This window comes from Ailuropoda melanoleuca, chromosome 12, assembly GCF_002007445.2.
Source record: "Ailuropoda melanoleuca isolate Jingjing chromosome 12, ASM200744v2, whole genome shotgun sequence".
Classification (NCBI taxonomy): domain Eukaryota; kingdom Metazoa; phylum Chordata; class Mammalia; order Carnivora; family Ursidae; genus Ailuropoda; species Ailuropoda melanoleuca.
In genome coordinates, this window is record NC_048229.1 from 24237573 (window position 1) to 24258929 (window position 21357).

The 21357-nt window shown below is 51.5% G+C and overlaps 1 protein-coding gene across 1 annotated transcript; it reads right to left on the bottom strand.

The window, feature by feature from the left end:
- Nucleotides 1-3156: 3156 nt before the first annotated feature.
- On the bottom strand, nt 3157-21351 carry ZSCAN1 (zinc finger and SCAN domain containing 1). Its single transcript, XM_034638040.1, has 7 exons — nt 20992-21351; nt 20547-20640; nt 18346-20410; nt 10963-11051; nt 4533-4644; nt 4249-4323; nt 3157-4005 (listed from the first exon to the last, which is right to left on the bottom strand). Exons 3-7 carry the CDS (start codon nt 18713-18715, stop codon nt 3197-3199), a joined length of 1455 nt encoding a protein of 484 aa, XP_034493931.1. The 5' UTR covers nt 18716-20410; nt 20547-20640; nt 20992-21351; the 3' UTR covers nt 3157-3196.
- Between the last annotated feature and the right edge of the window lie 6 nt (nt 21352-21357).

Here is a 21357-nt window from a genome sequence, read left to right on the forward strand (position 1 = left end):
GAGGAGAAAAGAGAACAGGGTGATCCTTGGGTCTTGGAAGGTGGAGGGCTGGTATAGGGGAGGCAGTGGGTTTTCTTTCGATCAAGGGTTCTTTGGACGAGCTCAGTTGGAGGACTGAGGGACACCAGGCAGATGTCTCTGGAGGGCAGTTGGTCTGGGGGATGCCCAGGCAGACATCTTCCGTGAACCCCATCTTCGGAGCTGTTAGCATGAGGATGGCTGGGGCCCATGGCAATGAGAGGCCTGACTAACGTGGGCAGTGGACCCAACTCTCATACAATCCTACTCCAACCCAGAGAACTGTGAATGTGCCTCTGGCTTAGGGGGATTGGGATGAAACTGCATTGGAATAAACCTCTGGTCCCCAACAAGTGGGGACACTGGGATTTCTTTGTCCACATATCCTGTCATCTTAAACCTGTTCATCATGTGTGCAGTACCTGAAGGATCAGAGGCTGACTGTGGGGCCAAGACCCCCACTCTTGCCACCTGAGCTCCAAGGAAGAAACTCTGACTCAGCAGGATGAGAAGAACGTGCTTAGAAAGAGAGCAGGAGCCCACAAGAAATTAAGGCATGGAGTAGAACCAGAAGCCCCCAGTGAGGACTTCGAGGATAAGCCAGGATGCTGGAGCGAGCCGCGAGCAAGGTCTGGAGGCCCAGCGAGTGAGAGTTCCAAGAAGGCAAGCATGGCGAAGGGTGCGAAGGCAGCGGAGGGATCTGCATGGCCCAGGAGGGTGCTAGGGGACAGGCTACAAGTGGGATGCACGAGGCAGCTTGGTGGAGAAGCAGCAGTGGACTGGGCAGGGCAGATCCAAAGGCTTTTCCAGTTGCAAGGCGACTTATGGATGATTTAAAGGAGAAGGTCTCTGCTTACATGTCGTCAGAGTCAATCTAACACTATTTCCAAGTAAAGTCCCTCCCCCTCCCAAAAAAAGAAAAGAAATGGGAAAAAAAAAAAAACTTGTAAGGCTTTCGTTTACATGGGGCAAGTGGTGCCCAGCAGTGAAGAGCTGGGGATGGATGAAAAGCTGAATCCAGGTGTGTGCAGGCTATCCCCACAAGTGGTGGGGTGATCTGAGGTGCTCGGGAGACCCCACACCTGGTCTTGGGAAATCCAGGGTGACCATAATGCCAGATTTTTATGTGATATCTATGATTTGAAAAATGTTGGCATTTATCTCAAAAACAACAACAAAAAAAGTCATTCTGTGAATCAAAAAGAATCATATGCTGGTCAGATTTGGTTAGACCTAAAAACCCTGCCCAAAATCCATCCAGCAAGAAAGCAGATTAGTAGGTGTGGGGGGCTGAGGGAGGCTGAGGGAGGGGAGATGGGGAGTGGCTGCTAATGGGTATGGGGAACCCATTTTGGGAGTGATGAAAATATTCCAGAATACATGGTGGTGATGGCTGCACAACGTTATGCATGTACTTAATGCTTGTTAAGTTTTATGTTGTGTGTACTTTATCATAAAAGAGTGAAAAAGGAATGGGGGCGGGGACCAAAAAAAAAAAAAAAAAGAAGAAGAAAGAAAAGAGGAGGAAGTTCCACATAAAAGAACCCGGAGCATGTGCCAGGCTCCCAGGGGCTGGGCGGGCAGCAGGCCTCCTTCCGCGGAGCGCAGGAGGGCCGCCAGGTCGAGGGCGCGGAGGCCAACCTGGCGCCCCCGGGAAAGGCTCCTAGAGCGGGTAGCGTTGGCGAAGCTCCTGTTCTGCAGCTTGCGGAACGCAGACGGCCGACCGCCGAGCTGAGCGCGGCGCTGGGGGTCGCTGTCACCCCAGGAACGCGGCAGGCGCGGCGACACTCGGAGACGTGGCGGGTCCGGGTCGCCTGCAGGACGAATCCGCCAGGGGTCGCTGTCACTCGGGGAACGTGGCGGCGGGGACGGGGTCCCGGGTCGCTCCGCAGGACGAGCCCTTCGGGGGTCACTGTCACCCGGGGTAAGCGCCAGGCGCGGCGACCCCGGGGAGACGCGTCGGGGCCCCGGTCGCCCCGCAGGACGAGCACTTCGGGGTTCGCTATCACCCGGGGAAAGCGCCAGGCGTAGCGACACCCGGGAGACGCGGCGGGGCCCGGGTCGCCTGCAGGACGAGTCCGCCAGGGGTCGCTGTCACCCGGGGAACGTGGCGGCGGGGGTGGCGGGGCCCGGTGGTTCCGCAGGACGAGCCTTTCGGGGGTCGCTGCCATTCGGGGAACGCGGCAGGCGCGGCGAAACCCGGGAGACGCGGAAGGTCCCGGGTCATCTGCAGGACGAGCCCTTCGGGGTTCACTGTCACCCGGGGAACGCGGCGGTGGGGTGGCGGGTACCGGGTCGCCCCCAGGACGAGCCCTTCGGGGGTCGCTGTCACTCGGCGGACGCGGCAGGCACGGCGACACGCGGGAGACGCAGCGGGTCCCGGGTCGCTCCGCAGGACGGGCCCTTCGGAGGTCGCTGTCACCCGGGGTAAGCGCTGGGCGCGGCGACACCCGGAGACGCGGCGGGTCCGGGTCGCCTACAGGGCGAGTCCGCCAGGGGTCGCTGTCACCCGGGGAACTCGGCGGCGGGGGTGGTGGGTCCCGGGTCGTTCCGCAGGACGAGCCCTTCGGGGGTCGCTGTCACTCGGGGAACGAGGCAGACGCGGAGACACCCGGGAAACGCGGCGGGTCTTGGGTCGCCCGCAGGGGGAGTCTGCCATGGGTCGGTGTCACCCGGGGTAAGCGGCAGGTGCGGCGACACCGGCGGGTACCCGGTCGCCCCGCAGGACGAGCCCGCCGAGGGTTGCTGTCACCCTGGGTAAGTGGCAGGCGGGGCGACACCCGGGAGACGCGGCGGCGGGGACGGCGGGTCCCGGGTCGCCCCGCAAGACGAGTCTGCCGAGGGTCGCTGTCACCCGGGGTAAGCGCCAGGTGCGGCGACGCCCGGGAGACGCGGCTGGTCCCGGGTTGCCCCGCAGGACGACTCCGCCTGGGGTCGCTATCACCCGGGGGACGCGGCGGCGTGGGTGGCGGCTCCCGGATTGCCTGCAGGACGAGTCCGCCGAGGGCGGCTGTCACCCGGGGGACTCGGCGGAGGGGACAGCGGGTCTCAGGTCGCCCCGCAGGACGAGCCCACCGAGGGTCGCTGTCTCCGGGGGGACGCGGCGTGGGTGGCAGGTCCCTGGTCGCCTGCAGGACGAGTCCGCCCGGGGTCGCTGTCACCCGGGGCCCGCGTCCGCTCACTGCGTGGCGTGCAGTTTCTGGTGGTCGAGGAGGTGGACCATCCAGGGGAAGGCCTTCCCGCAGACGCCGCACTCGAAGGGCCGCTCGCGGCCGGAGGGCTCCGCGCGCGGGTCTCCATCCGCGTCCTGGGCGCAGGGACCTCCACCCGCCGCTTCCAACGGGCCGGCCTCCCCGGGTCCCTCGCCCCCGCCCCGCCGGGGCCTCTTGCGCAGCGGCTGCAGCAGGTGGATCTTCCGATGCTCCTCCAGGACGGAGGCGTGCAGAAAGGCCTTGCCGCACTCGGGGCACAAGAAGGGCCCCTCTTCCAGGTGGCGCTTCTGGTGCTCGATGAAGTGGGTGACCCAGGTGAAGACCTCCCCGCACTCGGCACACGCGAAGGGCCGCGCCCCTGGGGGGACTTGGGTCGCCGCTGAGCTCCCCGAGGAGAGGGCAGCAGCCGGTTGCCCCGCCTCTTCAGGGGAGGCTTTGGTGTCTTTGAGTAAGGGCAGGTGGGTGCTGCTGGCATCGCTGTCCCCAAGCCTCTTTTGGGGACTGCTGCTCTGAGCACTTGGAAGGGTGGGGTCTGCAACCAGGCCGGGCTGAGGGCTCGGGTGCAGGGACCCCTCGGGAGCAGGCCCTTGGCCTCCAGTGCCCTGAAGCACAGCGTCCCTGGGGGCAGCCCCTGCCTGCCGGGCACCCCCTTCTGCCTGGGGAGAGTCCTGGGCCAGCCTGGGGAGGGTGTGTCTGTTCCTTGGTGCTCTGTCCCCAACCTGCCCACAGGGAGGTTCATCCCAGATACTAGCCTTCAGAGGCGAGGAGCCCAGGCCTGGGGAGGGTGAGGGAAAGGGTTAATTGTTAGTGAAGGGGCCAGGGCTGGAGACCACACCCTGGGCATCTCCCTGCCTCCCCCCCCCGCCCCCCCCTGCGCCCAGGGACTGCAGAGAGGAGCAGGCAGACAGCTGCCTTTACTCAGTAGGGCCTTAGTGCCCTTGATCCTTTCCTTTCTTAAGATAAAGGGATGGGGGGGTTGGGGGGCAGATCCCACGGCCCTGGGCCCCCTTTTCCTCACCTGGGCGGGCTGCTGAGGGGACCCCATGCTGCAGCATCTTCTGTCTGTCTGCCTTCATGCTAGGAGGCTGAAGCCCTGGTCAAGGGGTGGAAACGTTTGAGTGGCTGTTTCGGGAGGGAGGGGGCTGCGATATCAGTCCCCACTCCTGGTGTGCACAATTTCTGGGGGAAGGTATAGAGTTCATCACCAAAGCCCCCTGACACTGCCATCAGCAAAGTCAAACCCTTGCCAAACCTTAAACCCATTCCCAGCCCTCAGGATTGCCGAAGGACCCAAACACTCACCGAGTGAGCCCAGGGCGCAGGATGCCTTGGCCCCCGCCCTGGTGTGGGGACTCCGCTGGGGCTGGGCAGGCTGCAGCCACTCGCCCTCCTGGGGGAGCCCCAGCTCCGATGCCTGGAATGGCAAACACAGTCCTCAACAACTGCCCCATGCCGCCCAGGGCTTGGAGCAGCCACCAGAGAGCCATCTACCCTATGCCACCACAGGAGAGGGACAGCATTGCCTCCTTTCAAAAATCCAGGAATAGTAAAACTAAAGCCACTGCTCCCCCCCAAAAAAAAGGTGCAAAAAAAAAAAAAAGCCACCAAACCAATAAACAGTATTTAGTAAGAGTTTATTGTACATATAAGAATAGTCTACGAACTGGGAGCTTTCAAATCCAAGACTGATATGAAGCCTGGAGGCTTATACAGTGAAAATGAGGAGGTCGTTTAACCTTCTTGATGATGATGATTACAAAGGGGGTTTCCAGACAGCAGGGGTGGCTCAAAGTGATTATCTTACACGCATTTAGGAAGATGACTTAACTTTCTTTACTGATCATCAGAGGCATTTGCACGAGGTGGCCCAGGTTATGTTTTGCTTGTTTTGCAGAACACACTAAATTAAGTCTCACTTATGTGGTGAGTGGTTTTGTCTGCTCAGGGAATGTTCAAGTCTGGTCTCCATTTTGTATTTAATTTTAATACCCCAAATGCACATTCCCAGAGGGCTGTTACTAGGACTGGAGACATAATTCGAGGGCCGCCTTGTGCAAAATGAAAACTCAAGGCCCCTTTGTGGTGGTGAGTTCTAGGAGTCAATGTGACTGAGCTAACGGATGGCCCAGTAGCTGGTAAAGTAACATTTCTGGTATCTGGGGGGGCGTCTCCAGGGAAGACTAGCATTTGTGCAGGCAGTCTGAGTAAAGATCATCCTCACCGATGTGGGTGGGCATCACCCAAACCGTTGAGGGCCCAAGTTGAACACAAAGGCAGAACGGTGCGTTTGTGCTGTCTGCTTGAGCTGGGACAGCCACCTTCAGCCCTCAGACATCAGATCCTCCTTGAATCTTGGGCTTTGGACTCAGACTGAGACTCCTGTGGTCTTTAGACCTTTGGCCTTGAGATAGAGTCCCCTGCCCTGGAGATGGGTTTCTGGAGCCTCTGGCTTGCAGACAGCAAATCAGGCACTCCTTGGCCTCCCTAATCGTGTGAGCCTGTTCCTTGTAATACATCTCTGTATGTGTATAAATCCTACTGGTTTTGCTTCCGTGCAAAACCCTGACTAGTACACCTTCACTTGAAAACCACTGATGATTTCACAGCAGCAACATGGCATTAAACAGAGCACCGGGCCCTATGTAAGGACTGAGGTCAGTATTACCGGTGGGGCTCTGAACTGTCCCCCACAGCTGCCCCATCCCTGAGAACAAGGCCCCAGAGGGTGATGAGCAGCAGTGAGGGTCCAGGTCTCACCTATCACCAAAGCATTCCTGTCACCCATCCCACCAGCAGGCACGCAATGGGGTCTCTCAGAGCTTGCCACTGAAGAGTGAGGATCTGAAATGTATGGCCCTGGCTTTGCATCCGGGCTAGCCCTACTTGCTGTGTGGCCCTGGGCAAAGGGCTTTTCCTCTCTGGGCCTGAAAGGGGATATCTGCACAACATGCTCTGAGCCAGGCACCCGGCCAGGGCTTGACAAACCTGCACTGCAGTGGCTGGATCATTCAGGGTTTGTGGCTAGAGGAAGAGCACAGCGACCCCCTCAGTACAAATGGACAATATTCGAGAAAATGTGTGGGCGGGGGGACAAGAAGCGAGACTCAACCAGGAGGTCAAGCACATGTCGGGAAGGCCTGTCTTGGGTCGGTCTCTGCTTTCTGCTGCTCTCACCCACCTGGGGTACAGGTGTGGGGATATAAGGCCTCCCAAAGGCCCAGGCAGGGATTCCTAGACACTAGGGACTGCCAGAGGGAGGGAGGGAGCTGGGGATGGGGTGTGGTGGGAGAGAATTAAGGTAGGAGATTCTTCCCTTTCAGGCTGGGAATATGTGGATCGTGTGTTTGGCTGAATTACTGATTTTCTGTTTCTTACTAAATACTAATTTTCATTGTAGAAGAAACACGTGTTGAATTCTGTAACAGTCACCAGAGGGGCTGCCATCTGCAAGGGGACAGACAGGAGTCCCTCTCCCTCTTTCTGGTACCTGACTGCCTGAGACCCTCAGCTGCTGAGAGTCCTGCCTCCTCCTCAGTGGCCCGAGACCATGACCATGGAGAGTGAGGGGTTGAGAGAGGAGGCCCAGGACCTGTGTGTGTATGTGTACGTATTTGGGGAGGGGGCATGCTAGGGCACGTTAGTTCCCCTGACTTGGAAGCGTTGGCCACCATCCAGAGACGTCTGAAGATACTGACAAACACACTTGGGCCAGGCACAGAAACCAGGACATTTCTGAGCCTTGTTTATAGCTCTAAACACAAAAAATGTCCCCAAAGTCTTGTTGACCAGGGCTCTGATCATTCCACGGACAGTGCAGGGCAATGAGTGGGATGCGGGGACCCACATCTGTCGTCTAATCAGCCAAGAAAAAGAATATAAGAACAATGGGAAATCTGAATGCCAACCAGCTATTTACTGCTGTTGGGGGATTACTGTTAATGGTTCTAGTTGAGGCAGTGGAGCTGGGTTTATTTCTAAAAAAAGAAGAGTCTGGAGGCTTTGCCAGAGGTTGTGGGTGTGTGGGTGTGGAGGGATATAATAGATGAAGGGGGTCAAAAGCTACAAACTTCCAGTTGTAAAACAAGTAAGCCCCGGGCTTGTAATGTACAACATGGAGACTACAGTTAATAATACTGTATTGTATATTTAAAAGTTGCCAAGGGAGCAAATCTTAAAAGTTCTCATCACAAGAAAAAATATTTGTAACTTTCTGTGGTGATAGATGTTAATTAGACTTACTGTAGTTGGTCATTGCTCAATATATGTCGGATCATTATCATAATGTTACACAGCGATTGTATCTCCATAAAATATTAAAAATAAAAAGATATTACAGATACAGTTGGGGGAAAAAAGAGACCTTGAAGCCCAGGCCCTACTTGTAGTGCATGGAGATGGGGTGTGAGCATGTCAGTGATTTCTGAGGGGAGAATTCAGGATGGAAAAGGGGTTTCCATCAACACATCTGGCTGTGTGTCAGACACTTGTGGCCCATCTGGGGCTGACTTCTCCATCATGTGCCAGAAACAGAGCCCAGGGACCATGAAGCTTTTTAAAAAAGGAGTTTCTTGCAATAATGTTTTAATGTCTTTTAAAATTAGTCAGAAAAAAAAATGAATGTAGCGACTACTCCAGCCTAGAATATATTCATCTTTGTACCAAATGGTCATAAAATATAACTTCTACTATTTTGTGGAAGCTCATGAGTATAACTTTGATACGATTCTTATCGGACAAAAATTCTTAGGGCCCAGGAAAGTCCTAGTACAACCCTGGGTCCATTAGTCTGTTCTCTCTATTTTGGTGTATATAATGTGTATTTGTTTCCCGTGGCTGCTGTAACAAACCTATGACACGCTCAGTGACTGAAAACAGCACAAATTTCTCTTACAGCTCTGAAAGCCAGAAGTCTGCAGTCAGTTTCCCCAGGCTAAAGTTAGTGTCTGCCAAGGCTCGTTGCTTCTGAAGGCTCCAGGGGAAAGTCTGTTTCCTGGCCTTTTCTCAGCTTCTAGACACACCCACCTTCTTTGCCTTGTGGCCCTTACTCCACCTTCACTACCTCTGTGCCTGGGTCACTGTCCTGTCTTCTGTAGTTAAACCTTCCTCTGCCTCCCTCTTACAAGGACACTTGGGATTACATTTAGAATCCAGTCAGATAATCCAGGCTAATCTCCTTTTCTCACGTTCCTACCTTAATCACACCTGCAAAAAGTCCCTTTTGCCACCTAGGGTAACATTCCCAGGTTCTAGGGGATGAGGACATGGACATTTGGTGGGCAGAGGGTGTTGGTGGAGGCATTATTCAGCCTACCACACGGTGTGTGATTGAAGTTTTCCACAATAAAAGATTATACAAAAAGATATTTCCTCCTGCAAGCCTAAAACAAGACAATTAAGAATAACTCTTTTTTTCCCCCCAGCAAAAGCAGGTCAGAGATAAGAGAAATTCATGCAGGTGAATTCAAGGATGGGGATGATCTGCTGCTGATGTCTGCAAAGGTACACAGGTGTTTCTTTGGTGGGGGGAGCTCTTTTGTAGAGCGGTGGGTGCGTTATTCATCTTTTGTCTCATGTTTTTCTTTAGATGTCTTTTTTTCTGTTGTTATGAATTAAATAAAGAATGAAAATGGTCTCCAGGCAGAACATAGTAGCCAGAGAAGAAACAAGATACAGACTAGTGGGTCCTTAAAAAAGTTAGCCATGCAAGTCAAAAAACCTCAAAATGATACTAGACCCCAGCATCATAAGAGGGGGTGGTCTCTGGGAATGCAGGAGGGACTGGACTTTGGCTTGATGGGAAATATCATTTTTAATGGTTCCTTAATTTAACTTAATTTTTCTTAATTTTGCTTAATCATATAAAATTGTGTGTGTGTGTGCATGTGTGCACACGCATGTACAAATCTGTTAATTTCAACACGTATATAGATTCATGAAACCACCACCACCATCAGGACCAGAATGGTTCCACCACCCAGGGAAACCCTCTCGTGCTACCCCTGTGTAGTCACATTTTCCCTCCACCCAGAACCCCTGCCTGGCAACCGCTGATGTGTTCTCTGTGGCTATCATTTTGTCTTTTCAAGAATGTCATATAAATGGGATTTCATAGTATGTACCTTTTGAGATTAACTGTTTTGACAGCATAATGTCCTTCAGATCCATCCAAGTTGTGTGTGGATCAAGAGTTTCTTCCGTTATATTGCTGGATAGTATTCCATGGCGTGCAGGAAAAATGATTGTTTATCTAGTCACACGCGCACGTAGGTTGTTTCCAGTTTGGGGCTATTACAAACAAAGCTGCTGTGAATATTTGTGTACAGGTTTTTGTAGGAACATAAGTTTTTGTTTCATCTGGGTAAACATCCAGTCCCAGGAGCGGGATTGCTGGGTCATATGTCATGTATATACTTAACTTTGTAAGAAACAACCAAACCGTTTTCCAGATTGGTTTTACCACTTTGCATTCCTACCAGCAATAAAACAGTTCCAGTTTTTCCACATCCTTGCCAGCACTTGCTGCCGTCCCTCTTTCTACTTTTAGCCATTCCAGTAGGTGTGTGGTGATATCTCATCATAGTTTTAATCTGCATTTCCCTGATGGCTAGTGATCTTCAGCATCTTTCCATGTGCTCACTGTAACATTCCCATTTTTAAAAGGGAAGGGCCTGAGTCCTGTGCTTTTTCTCTCTGAGCGTGGAAAACAAAAGGAAGCCAAAGATGCTTCAAGGTTGCTTGTGAATGGCGTGGAGGGGCTTGGGAGGAGAAGGTGGTAGTATTGGTCATGACTGAGGGAGGCCACACGACCCCCGTATGAGACAGAGGTAGGATGTCTCAAGGACACCCAGTCTGACAGTCATGTGCAGGGCATGAAGGTCCTGACAGGGCCTTAGCGTTGGAGGTTAACATTTGAGAGAGTGGCAAATTAGTGGGAGACAGAAGGGGCTTGTGGTCTGAAGAAGCGGGAGGTCACTGAGGCGATGGGAGGTGAGAGCAAGGGGCTGTGAATCTGCTTGATGCCAGAGGGAAGGGAATGTGGTTTGGTTTTTGTTTTTGGTTTTTGTTTCTTTTGTGTTTTACCTGTTAACAAATCTACGTGGTCTGGCCCCCACTGTTTTAATCACTCCAGTCCCTGCTGGGGGCCCGTCCCCTTCACTCTGTGATCTCCAGCCACACCAAGTTTCCCTTGGTCCCTGACATACGTCATGGTCCCCTCTCACTCGGGGCCTTTGCAAGAATAGATCTTGCTGTCGGGGATGCGCTCTTGGAGTCTTTCCCAGCCCCTCCAAGAATCCACAGGATTCTTTGGTATGAGACTACTACAGGTACTAATACTATGGATGGCATCTGGGCCAGGGCACCCAAGCTCCTATGTGGCAGCACTTGGAGTGGCAGCACCAGAAATCTCTCAACATACCCAGCAGGTAGTTGAGGGTGGGGACCTCAGCATCTGGCTGTTGCCTGGTGAAGGACTAGTAGAGGGCCTGGGTGGAGGGGGATGAAGATGGTCCGCAACAGAGCACAACCCTGTTAACTGTATTTTGCCCAGCACTGAGCTGCAGCAAGTTTTGGGATTTGCGGGACAGGTTAGAGGTGTGGAGTTCAGCCTTCCTGGGAGTGTTGGGACAGCCTTGCACAGAGCTTGGATGGGATGTCCTTCAGCCTGTCACAGCACTGATGCTCATGGTTCCCCAGGAATGTAGGAGCATGGAGCCAGGGGCCCTGGGCTCACCTGGGATGGGTCTTTCTGGGACCTCGGGCTCTTCCTGTCTTCCTCTTCGCTGATGCTCTTGTCCTGGTGGTCGGTGAGAGATACCAGAACTGGGCGGGAGAAAGGGATGGTGAGAGGCCTGTGTGACCCAGAGCCCCTAAATCCCCAGATTTCCTGCACACGGAGAGCAGCCAATCCCAGGATCACCCCAGTGAGGCCAAGGCAGGAACAATAGTATGCCACTGCCTTTATCCTTCCAACAAGCTTCTAAATGCAGCCCCACCCCCCTGCTCCAGACTTTTCCATGGCTGCCAGTCATGAGGCCGCAGTGACACAAGAGGCAGCTGAGGACAGGTCTTCTCACCTAGCACTCCACCCCCATGTGTGTCTCTGAGAGGCCCATGAGGACATTTCCTGTAGCACTTACTAACACGGAAAGCCTGGAAAGGGGCCTCATCCCACAACTGGAATCTTTCTGAGGCAGAATGCAGTCAGGTAGCAAAGATAGTTGAAGCAGGGCCCCATGGATCTACCACAAAACACATTGTGAGGGGACAAAAGCCAGGGCAGGATAACAGTTACAGAAGGACACCATTTATAGGTTTAGGACATGGGAAACAGAGCCATACACTGTTATGGATGCAAAATAAGAGGAGAAAGTACAAACATGCACATGCAATGAGAAATTCAAGGCCTTGTCCCCCTCTGGGGCAGCAAGGTGAGCAGGACAAGAGGAATGTGGGGAGACCTGCACTGTGGGCCCAGTGAACTCCACAGTGTGTCATTTCTTTAAGTAACACCCTAAGCTGCCTTTCAGTTAGGCTCTGAGATGGCTTCATGGCAATTACATGGGTGTTCATTATAATACTTTTCATACAGTTTTGTAGGCTGAAAATATGTCATGTAAAAAGCAAACAGTTGCTTTGGAAGGCAATTTGGCAGTTCCTCAAAAAGTTATATGTAGAGTTACCATATGACCCCATACTTCTCTTCCTTAGATGTATTCCCAAGAGAAATGAAAACATGTCCATGCTAATATCTGTATGTGAATGTTCATAGCAGCATTGTTCATCAGAGTCAAAAAGTGGAAACAACCCAAATGTCCATCAAATGATGAAGAAACAAACTGTGTATATCCGCGTAGTAGAATATTGTTCCGTCATTAAAAAAATGAAGTACTGATATATTTTACAACATGGATGAACTCTGAAAACCTTATGCTAGGTGAAAGAAGCCAGACACAAAAGGCCACATATTATATGATTTCATTTATATGAAATGTACAGAACAGGCATAAAGACAGAAAGTAGATTAGTGATTGCCAGGGGCTGCGGGGAGGGGAGAATGGGGAGTGACTGCTAATGGTCTGAGGTTTCCTTTTGGGGTGAATAAAATGTTCTGGAATTAGATGGTAATGATGGTTGCACAACTCTGCGAATATACTAAAAATCACTGAATTGCATATTTTTAAATGGGCAAAGTATATAGTATGGGAATTATGTTTCAATAGCATTATTTTAAAAAAGCAAACAGGAAGGTAACATTGCCAAAAATGGCAGAATAGGGAACTCCCAAAATCAGTCCCTCCACTGACGCAACAATAAAGCCAGCAAAAACTTTCAGAGTTAACTTTCAGGAACTTTAATCTGATTTTAAAAACAAAACAAAACAAACAAGGATGAGGGAATGCTTAATGAAGAAAGAAGCTATTAAATTTCACTAGAAGGTGTTGTGGCATTTTTACGTACCTGCCTACCAACCCCATTCTGCAGCTAGGAGGGGCTGTGTGAATGGCAGTCTATGTTATTGGTGTGGCTTGCTGTAGCCACAGGGGACAAGACAGATGTTGTTCCCAAAGCATTGCATTTGTATGTCTGGTGACCTGTCTGGTGACTCCCTGAAGGATTAGTTCAGGGGTTTACCTTTGTTATGCCCTCTCAGGACTGTCAGGACTGGAGTGGCCTCCTGAGCAGCATTTGTCAAAATCATTTAACGGCATATACTAGCCACAACCACCTGTAGCAGGGATAACAGATGGAGCAAGCAGCAGAGAGACCAAAAAGCCTAGGAAAGAAGAGTCTGGAGAAAGAGGTACATGTGGGAGTAAGGGCTTTACCAGAGAGTCTAGCAGGCCATGCATATGATCAGGACTAAACACATGGTAGGAAATGAGAAGATCCCAAGCTTTCATCTCTGGTTGATCTTTAGGCCCCTTGTAACCAGAAAGTGAAGGCTCAGGAGAGTTGTAAATGGAGAGGCTAAGGAGTATCTCAACTCAGAGCCAACCTACAAAAACCAGGAGAGTTTTGTTTTGTTGGCTCCAGGCCCTAAAGGAAATTTCTGTCACATCTCTGGCCAAACACTAAATTAATGAAACAGAAACTTTAGTGAGCACACACAACAAAGAATGTAGTATTTACAAAAATAGTTTAGAAAAGTTTCCAAAATAGGGCACCTAGGTAGCTCAGTCAGTTAAGCATCTGCCTTTGGCTTGGGTCATGATCCCAGAGTCCTGGGATTGAGCCCTGCTTCAGGCTCCCTGCTCAGCACTCACTCTCTCTTTCAAATAAATAAATAAAATCTTAGAAAAAGAAAAAAGTTCCCAAAATAAACAATTACAACCCACAGTAAGCAGCATAAACAAGCCCCGGGGAGGGAAGAGAATCTGGTCTCCAGAGTTATCGCATTATATTATCAAATATTAAAAATGCTTAGTTCCCAACAACAAATTAAGAGGCATGCAAAGACCCAAGAAAGTGTATCTCATTCACAGGAATAAAAACAAATTAACAGAAACTGTCCCTGAAGAAGCCTGAACATTGGATTTACTAGACAAAGATTTTAAATCAACTGTCTTAAATACCCTCAAAGAGCTAAAGGACTCCATGAACAAAGACCTATCAAAAATCAGGAGAATGATGTTCTCAATGAATAAAGGATATCTATAAGGAGAAATTATATAAAGGAGCCAAATAGAAATTCTGGAGCAGAGAAGTACAATAACTAAAATGAAAACTTTGTTAGGGGGGTTCAACCTCAGATTTAAGCTGGCAGAGAAAAGGATCAGTAAACTTGAAGGTAAGTCAATTAAAATTATACAGTCTGAGGAGCAGAAGAAAAATGAACAGGGCCTAAGGGACTTGTGGGACATCATAAAACATACCAACAGACACATAACGGGAATCCCAGAAAGAGAAGACAGAGAAACAAAATATTTGAGAAAACAATGCCTGGAAACTTCCTAAAATAGATGAAATACTTGAATCTGCAAAGAAGCTGAACAAACTCCAAACAGGATGAACTCAAAGAGATCCACACCGAGACACACTATAATCAAACTGTTATGTGCTTCAATACATCAAAATCAAGCTATGTAATGCACCATCTTAATAGACCACATGATCATCTCAATTGACACAGAAAAAGCATTTGATGTAATCCAGTGCCCTCTAATGATAAAAAACATCATAATTCTGAGGGACTGAAAGCTTCCCCCTAATCAAGAACAAGGCAAGGATGTTTGATTTTACCACTTCTATTCAACATTGTACTGGAAGTTCTAGCCAGAGCAATTAGGCAAGAAAAATGAAAAAAAAAGAATCATCTACATTGGAAAGGTAGGGGCACCTAGCTGGCTCAGTCAGTAGAGCGTGCAACTCTTGATTGCAGGGTTGTGAGTTCAAGCCCCACTTTGGGGTAGAGATTACTTAAAAATAAAATCTCTTAGGGCGCCTGGGTATCTCAGTTGTTAAGCATCTGCCTTCACCTTAGGTCATGATCCTGGGGTCCTGGGATCGAGCCTCGCATCGGACTCCCGACTCAGTGGAAAGCCTGCTTCTCCCTTTCCCACTCCCCCTGCTCGTGTTTCCTCTCTCGCTGTCTCTCTCTGTCAAATAAATAAATAAAATCTTAAAAAAAAAAAAAAAGAAAATCTCTTAAAAAATAAATATATTGGAAAGGAAGAAGAAAAACTGTCTCTATTCACAGACAGCATGAGCTAATAAGTGAATTCAGCGAAGTTTCAGGATACAATATCAACATGTAAAAATTAGTTGTGTTTCTATAAAACATCAGTGAACAACCCAAAAAGGAAACTCAGAAGATTTCATTTACAAAAAAAGAACCAGTTCTACTTACAGAATCAAAAAGAATAAAATACTTAGGAATAAATTTAGCCTGAGAGATACAAGACTTCTACACTGAAAACTGGAAAACTACTACTGAAAGAAATTAAAGAAAATCTGAATAAATAACATCATCATCATCATTATTATTAATAAACACATTCTACATTCACGGATTGGAAGACTTAATATTGTTAAGATGGCAACACTCTCAGTGATCTACAGGTCCAATGCAATCCCTATCAAAACCCCAACAGTCTTTTTTCCTCCTTTTTGCAGAAATGGAAAAGCTGGTTCTAAAATTTATATGAAATTGCAAGGGACCCAGAATAGCCAAAACAGTCCTAAAATAGGACAGAGTTGGAAGACACCTACCTTCTGATTTCAACACTTAACTACAGAGCTACAGTGCTGGCATAAAGTTGGACATACAGAATTGAAAGGAATTGAGAGTCCAGAACTAAGCCCACATATCTATGGCCAATTGGTTTCTCACAAATGTACCAGAACCGTTCAGTAGGAGAAAGAAGAGTCTTTTCAACAGTGGTGCTGGGACAACTGGTAATTCACATGCAAAAGACCAAAGTCGGAGCCTTGCTTTGTACAGTATATCCAACAGTGCCTGCTACTTGCCAAATGCCCATCCTTGGTTCTTCCTTCTGTTCACCCACGCCTCCCCCTCCTGTATCGGCTATGCACCCACTAGGTGTCTGGTACTGTCCACTGTCCAGAAACCACCTGAAGGTGCATGCAGAGCTCTTGCTCTCACGAAGCTCACATCAATTAGGACGGAGAACAGACATGCAGGGAAAGGATAAACCCTATACACATCGCAGAGAGGCGAGGACCCTGGAGAACATGAATGGGGTTCTGCGTGGTAGCCTCTCAAAGGGATGGATGTCTGAGCCAGGCCTAGATGATGAGCTGGCTACCCCTGGATCCAGTGAGGGTCAAGGCTGCAGGACTATAGGGAGGCGAGGCCCTGGAGGCAGATCAAGGCACACAGCCAGGACAGGGATCTGGGGTCAGCCCCACTGCAGGGCTGGCATGGGAGGAGCTGACCACTCCCTCTGCTGCTATGCGGACAGAGGACAGGATGATGGGTGTAGGGAGAGCAGGGAGCTGGGCCTGACATTAAACTTTTAATTGCTGAGGCCTCCATTTCAAAGACTGCCATCTGGAATAAACATTTGCAGCTGTGTGACACAGCTACTAGCAAAATACCAGGTAAGGAATTGGGCTGCCCCCACTCATGGAGGTCCCTCATTCAGAAAGCCTTGGGTGGTCTAGATAATTGACAGTTTGGGTGACCCACTACTTCCTACTCACATCCTAATTCCCACTCTTCTGGTTTAAATTAGCCAAGAAAGACTATACCTCTGAGACCCTAGAATAGCCTCCCTCCAATAAAGGCAGAGCCCCAGGTGCAGGCTCTCCATCCCAGTGCTCTCCCTCTTGTGCCCGAGAGCATCAGTATCAATAAATGGGCTGTAATGGGCACAACACTCCTTGGCACCCAGGTTCACTGCTGGGCCAGAGGGAAGGATACACCATGGACTAAGATGGGGAGAGACTTACTCTGTTCAGTTATTTTTCCAGACACCAGCCATCAGGGGCTTCAGGTGGAAATATCGGGTCTGTCTTCACCCTGCACTTGCACCCCGGTGACTGGAGAGGGCCACCCACAGAAAAGAGGAGAGCCAGGCTCCTGCTGGATTCCATCTGGGCTTCAGGCACCCCACCCACAGCCCTGCCCCAGCCAGTCCCCAGGCTCCCTTCCCTCAGTGCACATCTCATCCAGCCCCTTCCCACTCCTCACCCTTCCCAAGGAATGAAGCCCGGTCTTGAGGCAGCAGCATGCAGATGCCTCCTGCCTGTGTCCCTAACTCCCAGGCATTCACATGGCAGGGAGAGACACCTCATCAGGCCGAACCACTTGCTGCTCCAACTACATCCCTGTCCATAGGACCACAGCCTGGCCCGGTGCAAAACATGTACGCGATCCCCTTGCTGAAAAATGATAGGGAACCTCAAGATGGTGACAGCAAAACATTAACACCAGCCTGGGCCTCCTAAGCTTGAGGCCCTGGGGGCTGCATGGGTCCGCCAAGGACCAGACACAAAAGCTTTTTGGCCCCTTAGTCCCTGGAACAGTGAGTTCCAAGGACCACTTTATCTGCCTTGCACATCTTCATGATTCCACAGGAACCTGGGAACAAGACTCCATGACGCCATTCAGTGCCTTCCAACTTGGACTATGCTCTCGCCTCTGCAAAATGCGACATGCAAAACTTTCCCGAGCAAGTCAGCCAGCTTCCTGTGGGCAGTGTGGAGACCTGGGAACCCTGTTTTCTGTAGATTTCAAGGCTTTTCTGAACCTAGGGCCTGAAGACACCCAGATCACAGCACCCGTGCCAGGCCCTGAGGGTTGACCTCCTCGAGATGTGATGGGGTCTGGACTTCTGTTGACATTACAAGGAAAAAGGGGAGCCCCATTCCATGGGACTGGGGCCCGGGAGGATAGCAATTCTACAAAGTCACAGGGGCAAGAAAGCATGAGGACAAAGCCCCTGCAGGGGAAAGGGGGCTGAGGGAGAGAGGTGGCATCAGATTCACCTGCAGACCTTGCAGCTACCTGAGACCCATCTGTCTGCTGAGCTCTCTCCAACACCCGTTCTGTGACAGCTGTGGACCTAGGCATCAGTCTCCATAACCAGCCGTGGACCTCTGGGTGGGGTCTGCGCCCCATAGCCTGGATGCGGGGGAGGACTAGTAACCTCCAGGATTCCTGGACAGGACCTGGGGTGGGGCGGGGACATGGTCCACAGCACCTCATGTGGGCTGAGAGACCTGGGGTCCTGAGAGAGAGCAGACAAATGCAAAGCCACAGGCCAGATGGACACATGGTAAAATGGAGAAACCCTCAATTACCGACTGAGCGAGAGAAGTGAGGCAGACAGAGGCGTGCAGCACAATGACATTTATGTAAAACAAAGAAAAACACAGGTGTGTGATACGACAATGTGCACTGGCAGGACATGTGCAGGCAGGGGTTTGCTCAGATGGCCTGGGGCGCTGCTGGTCGGGAGAGGGAACGGGACAGGAGCGGGTGGGGGGTGGGTGGGAGCAGGGCTGGGTGGATGCGACACTCTGAGTCCGAAAGGAAAAAGAAGCGCGATCCTTGGGCACCAGGCCACGGAGACATTGGCCAGAACCCAAACCCGGCACCTGCTCCCCCCCGGCAGCCACTCGCTCTTAGGGGTGAGGCCCGTCCCCTCACCTTCCTGCTGCGACATCTGTGTGAGGTCCTCCACCAGGCTAGCGGCCTCCCTGCAGGTGCGGGGGCCCTGCGACTGCACCCAGGTCCTCATCTTGCTGGGCAGCGCATTCAGGAACTGCTCCAGCACCAGCAGCTCCAGCATCTGCTCCTTCGAGTGTGCCTCGGGCCGCAGCCACTGGCGGCACAGCATCCAGAGCTGGCCCAGTGCACGGTGTGGCCCTCCTGCCACGCAGTACTGGAACTGTCGGAAACGCAGGCGCCAGACCTCGGTATCCCCAGGACTGGCTGGCTGAGGAGCCCCGTCCTGCTCCCCCAGAGCCGGGGTCTGGGGATTCCTGGGGGAGGCGAGGGCTTTGGCCAATGGGAGCATCTCTCCGGCCTCAGGGGGCAAGCAGGCTGGATCCCAGGACAGTCCCAGCAGCTCCAGACAAACCCAGGTGGCAGCAGGCGGATGCAGTCAGCAGTCGGGCCTGCAGAGAGGGGCAGGCGCAAAGTGGCCACATCAGATGGTGGCCACCACCTTGCTCAGGACTCCCCTAACTCCCCATCTCCTTGCCCTGACCTCTATTTCGCAAGGAACTGACCTGACCCCTCCCCATCTCATTCTGACCTAATCTCCTTCCATATGACCCTCATGGGTTACATTGTGTTGAAGACAAGGCACTGGTCACCCCAGGGCCTTTGTACCTACTGTTCCTACCCACACTACTCTCTGATGTTCATCCTAGACCAGCTGTCACCACAGCAGGATGTCACCACGTGCTGGCTCAGGCCATCACCCTTGTCTCATCTTCACTGTGCTGTCTTTACAACTCTTACCTCATCGTGAACATACCTCATTTCCTTACTTAGCGTACATCTGCCTCCTTCACTCATTTAGTCATTCAACACACGGTTTACTGAGCATCTAGGGGAACGGGATTCCTGCCCTGGTGGAGTAGCCAGCACTGCCCAGCAGAACTTCTTATGCGTTTGGAAATGCTCTCCATCTGTGCCATCCAGCATGGTAGCCACAGGCTAATATGTGGCTCCTGAGCACTTGAAATAAGGAACTGGACTTTTAAATTCCCTTTAAATGATAACAGCCAGATATGCTACGTAATAGCACAACAGAGGCCTCCTGCCCTGCCTATGCTGTCTTTCTTGCCTTTTCTAAGTTAAGGCTGAGGGAGGAGGAGGTGAGGAGGACAAGGGGGGAAAGAGACTTTAAAAACAGAGGGAAAGTGGGAAGGGCAGTGAAAAAATAGCATTTTGTGCCTTTTCCAAGCTTTCTATAGTGAACATGTAACTGAAGAAAACATTAAAGTTGTAAAAATAAAAATGAGCAGATTTTTTTTTCTTTTTTTAACACATGTACTCTGTGCTGATCCAATGGTGAAAGTACAAACTGGCACGACCTTTCTGGAAAACACTGTGGCAGCTTGTGTATCAAGACCATTCTGGAAGTTCGCATGCTGTGGAATTTATCTGAAATTGGGACAAAGATTTAGGCACCAAGAACCACAACAAAAGTGCCCAACAGTCAAGCCTGGTGAGATCAACTACCCTCCCATCACATGGCGGAGAATTTATGACTGCAAAATACACGGTAACATAACATGCTCAAGGGAAGCAGACATGACATACAGATGATATGAGGTACAGGGGAAAGTGGGATGCAAAATGATATATGAGGGTCCCAAAAAGGGCCGCCGGGAGAGGCCCAAGGGCAGCCAGCCATATGCTATGTTCTTCATACTTCTCTTAATCTCCCCCAAATGGTATTTTGATCATGTCTGACCATCATGAAGAAAAAAAAAAAAAGAACAAAAACATTTAGGAAGGATTTTTAATGACATGGGAAATGCTTATGACAAGTGAAAAGTGGAGGAGTATTCCACGTGACTTTTTCCTTCTTGAGACTCTGGAGAACTTTTCATGTGGACGTGTGTGGGTTTTAGAATCAGGAAGGCGAGATGTACAAACGCAGGGAGGGCGACTCACGAGGGCTGTGCCCTGCCAGCAATCTTCGAGCCTGCTTCTTGCCGCCGGCAGCCTGACTGGGCGTTTATAAGCTCCGTCACCCCTGCTGAGACCACAGGCAAAAATACTCTTATGCTGTAGTAACACTTTCATATGTGTATTTTTGAAAAAGAAAAAGGGCCCGTTTCGCAGGTTCACAGGTTCAAACAGTCCTTCTGCTCTGGGATCTCAAACCTTACCCTTCTCTCCGGTGAGCAAGGAAGTGCGCCCCAGGCAGATTCCAGGGTGAAGAACCGCAGCCCCTCAGCACCCTCCAGGGTCCTGGGATGAAGTCTATGTGGGGAGAAGCTGAGTTGATGGGGGATCTAGAGGGGGGTCAAGTGGGGCTCCTAGCTGAAAGCACCTAAGGCCTATGGGCGGGTGACTGGGGCCCCTGCTGGGGGAAATGACGTCCTCATGTCGGGGTCCGGACCAAATGGGGAACCCAGGCTGATGAGGGGGCCTGGAAGATGTAGAGGTCTTAAGCTGATGTGTGTGGGGGGGGGTTGAGATCTACATGGGGGGTACCGTAGTCTTGGGGTCTTGGAGATTCACTCTGGGGGTAACCTGGATTGATGCTGGGGGGGGGGGGGTCTCTGAGTGTCACGTGTAGGGCTCAAAGCCACGTGGACAGGCCAGGCTTACCTGCGGTGGGCACGGAGATTTGCCGCTGACACTGTGTCAGGTTCTGGGCTGCTGGCTGGTGGGGGGAGGGACGGCTTGGGCTGGGCCGAGTGGGGTCTGGAGTGGACAAACGAGGGTGGAGGGGCTTTCTGTCCCGGTTGATGGGGAGGGGAGATGCCACCTGGGCCGGGGCTGGGCGGAATGGCGTGCCCCGGCCCCCTGCCCACCTCCACCTCAGCCCCCCCGCGAGGCCTGTGAGGCTCGCCCGTCTCCCTCATCCCCGGGTACCTCCGGGCCCCGCGACGGCTCCCCCGACCCGGCTCGGCCCCGCCGCCCGCCTCGGGCAGCACCTCCCGCCCGAGCCCGGACTCGTCTCCACCCGCGCTT

Bases quoted from the DNA above. Each gene is read 5' to 3' on its own strand.
- ZSCAN1 (XM_034638040.1), bottom strand. From the start codon at position 18,715: ATGCTCCCATTGGCCAAAGCCCTCGCCTCCCCCAGGAATCCCCAGACC. The intron at 4,645-10,962 runs GTGAGCCCAGGG...TTGCCATTCCAG, and splicing joins CCCAGAAAGACCCATCCCAG to GCATCGGAGCTGGGGCTCCC. The intron at 4,006-4,248 runs GTGAGGAAAAGG...CACCCTCCCCAG, and splicing joins CCCCTCAGCAGCCCGCCCAG to GCCTGGGCTCCTCGCCTCTG.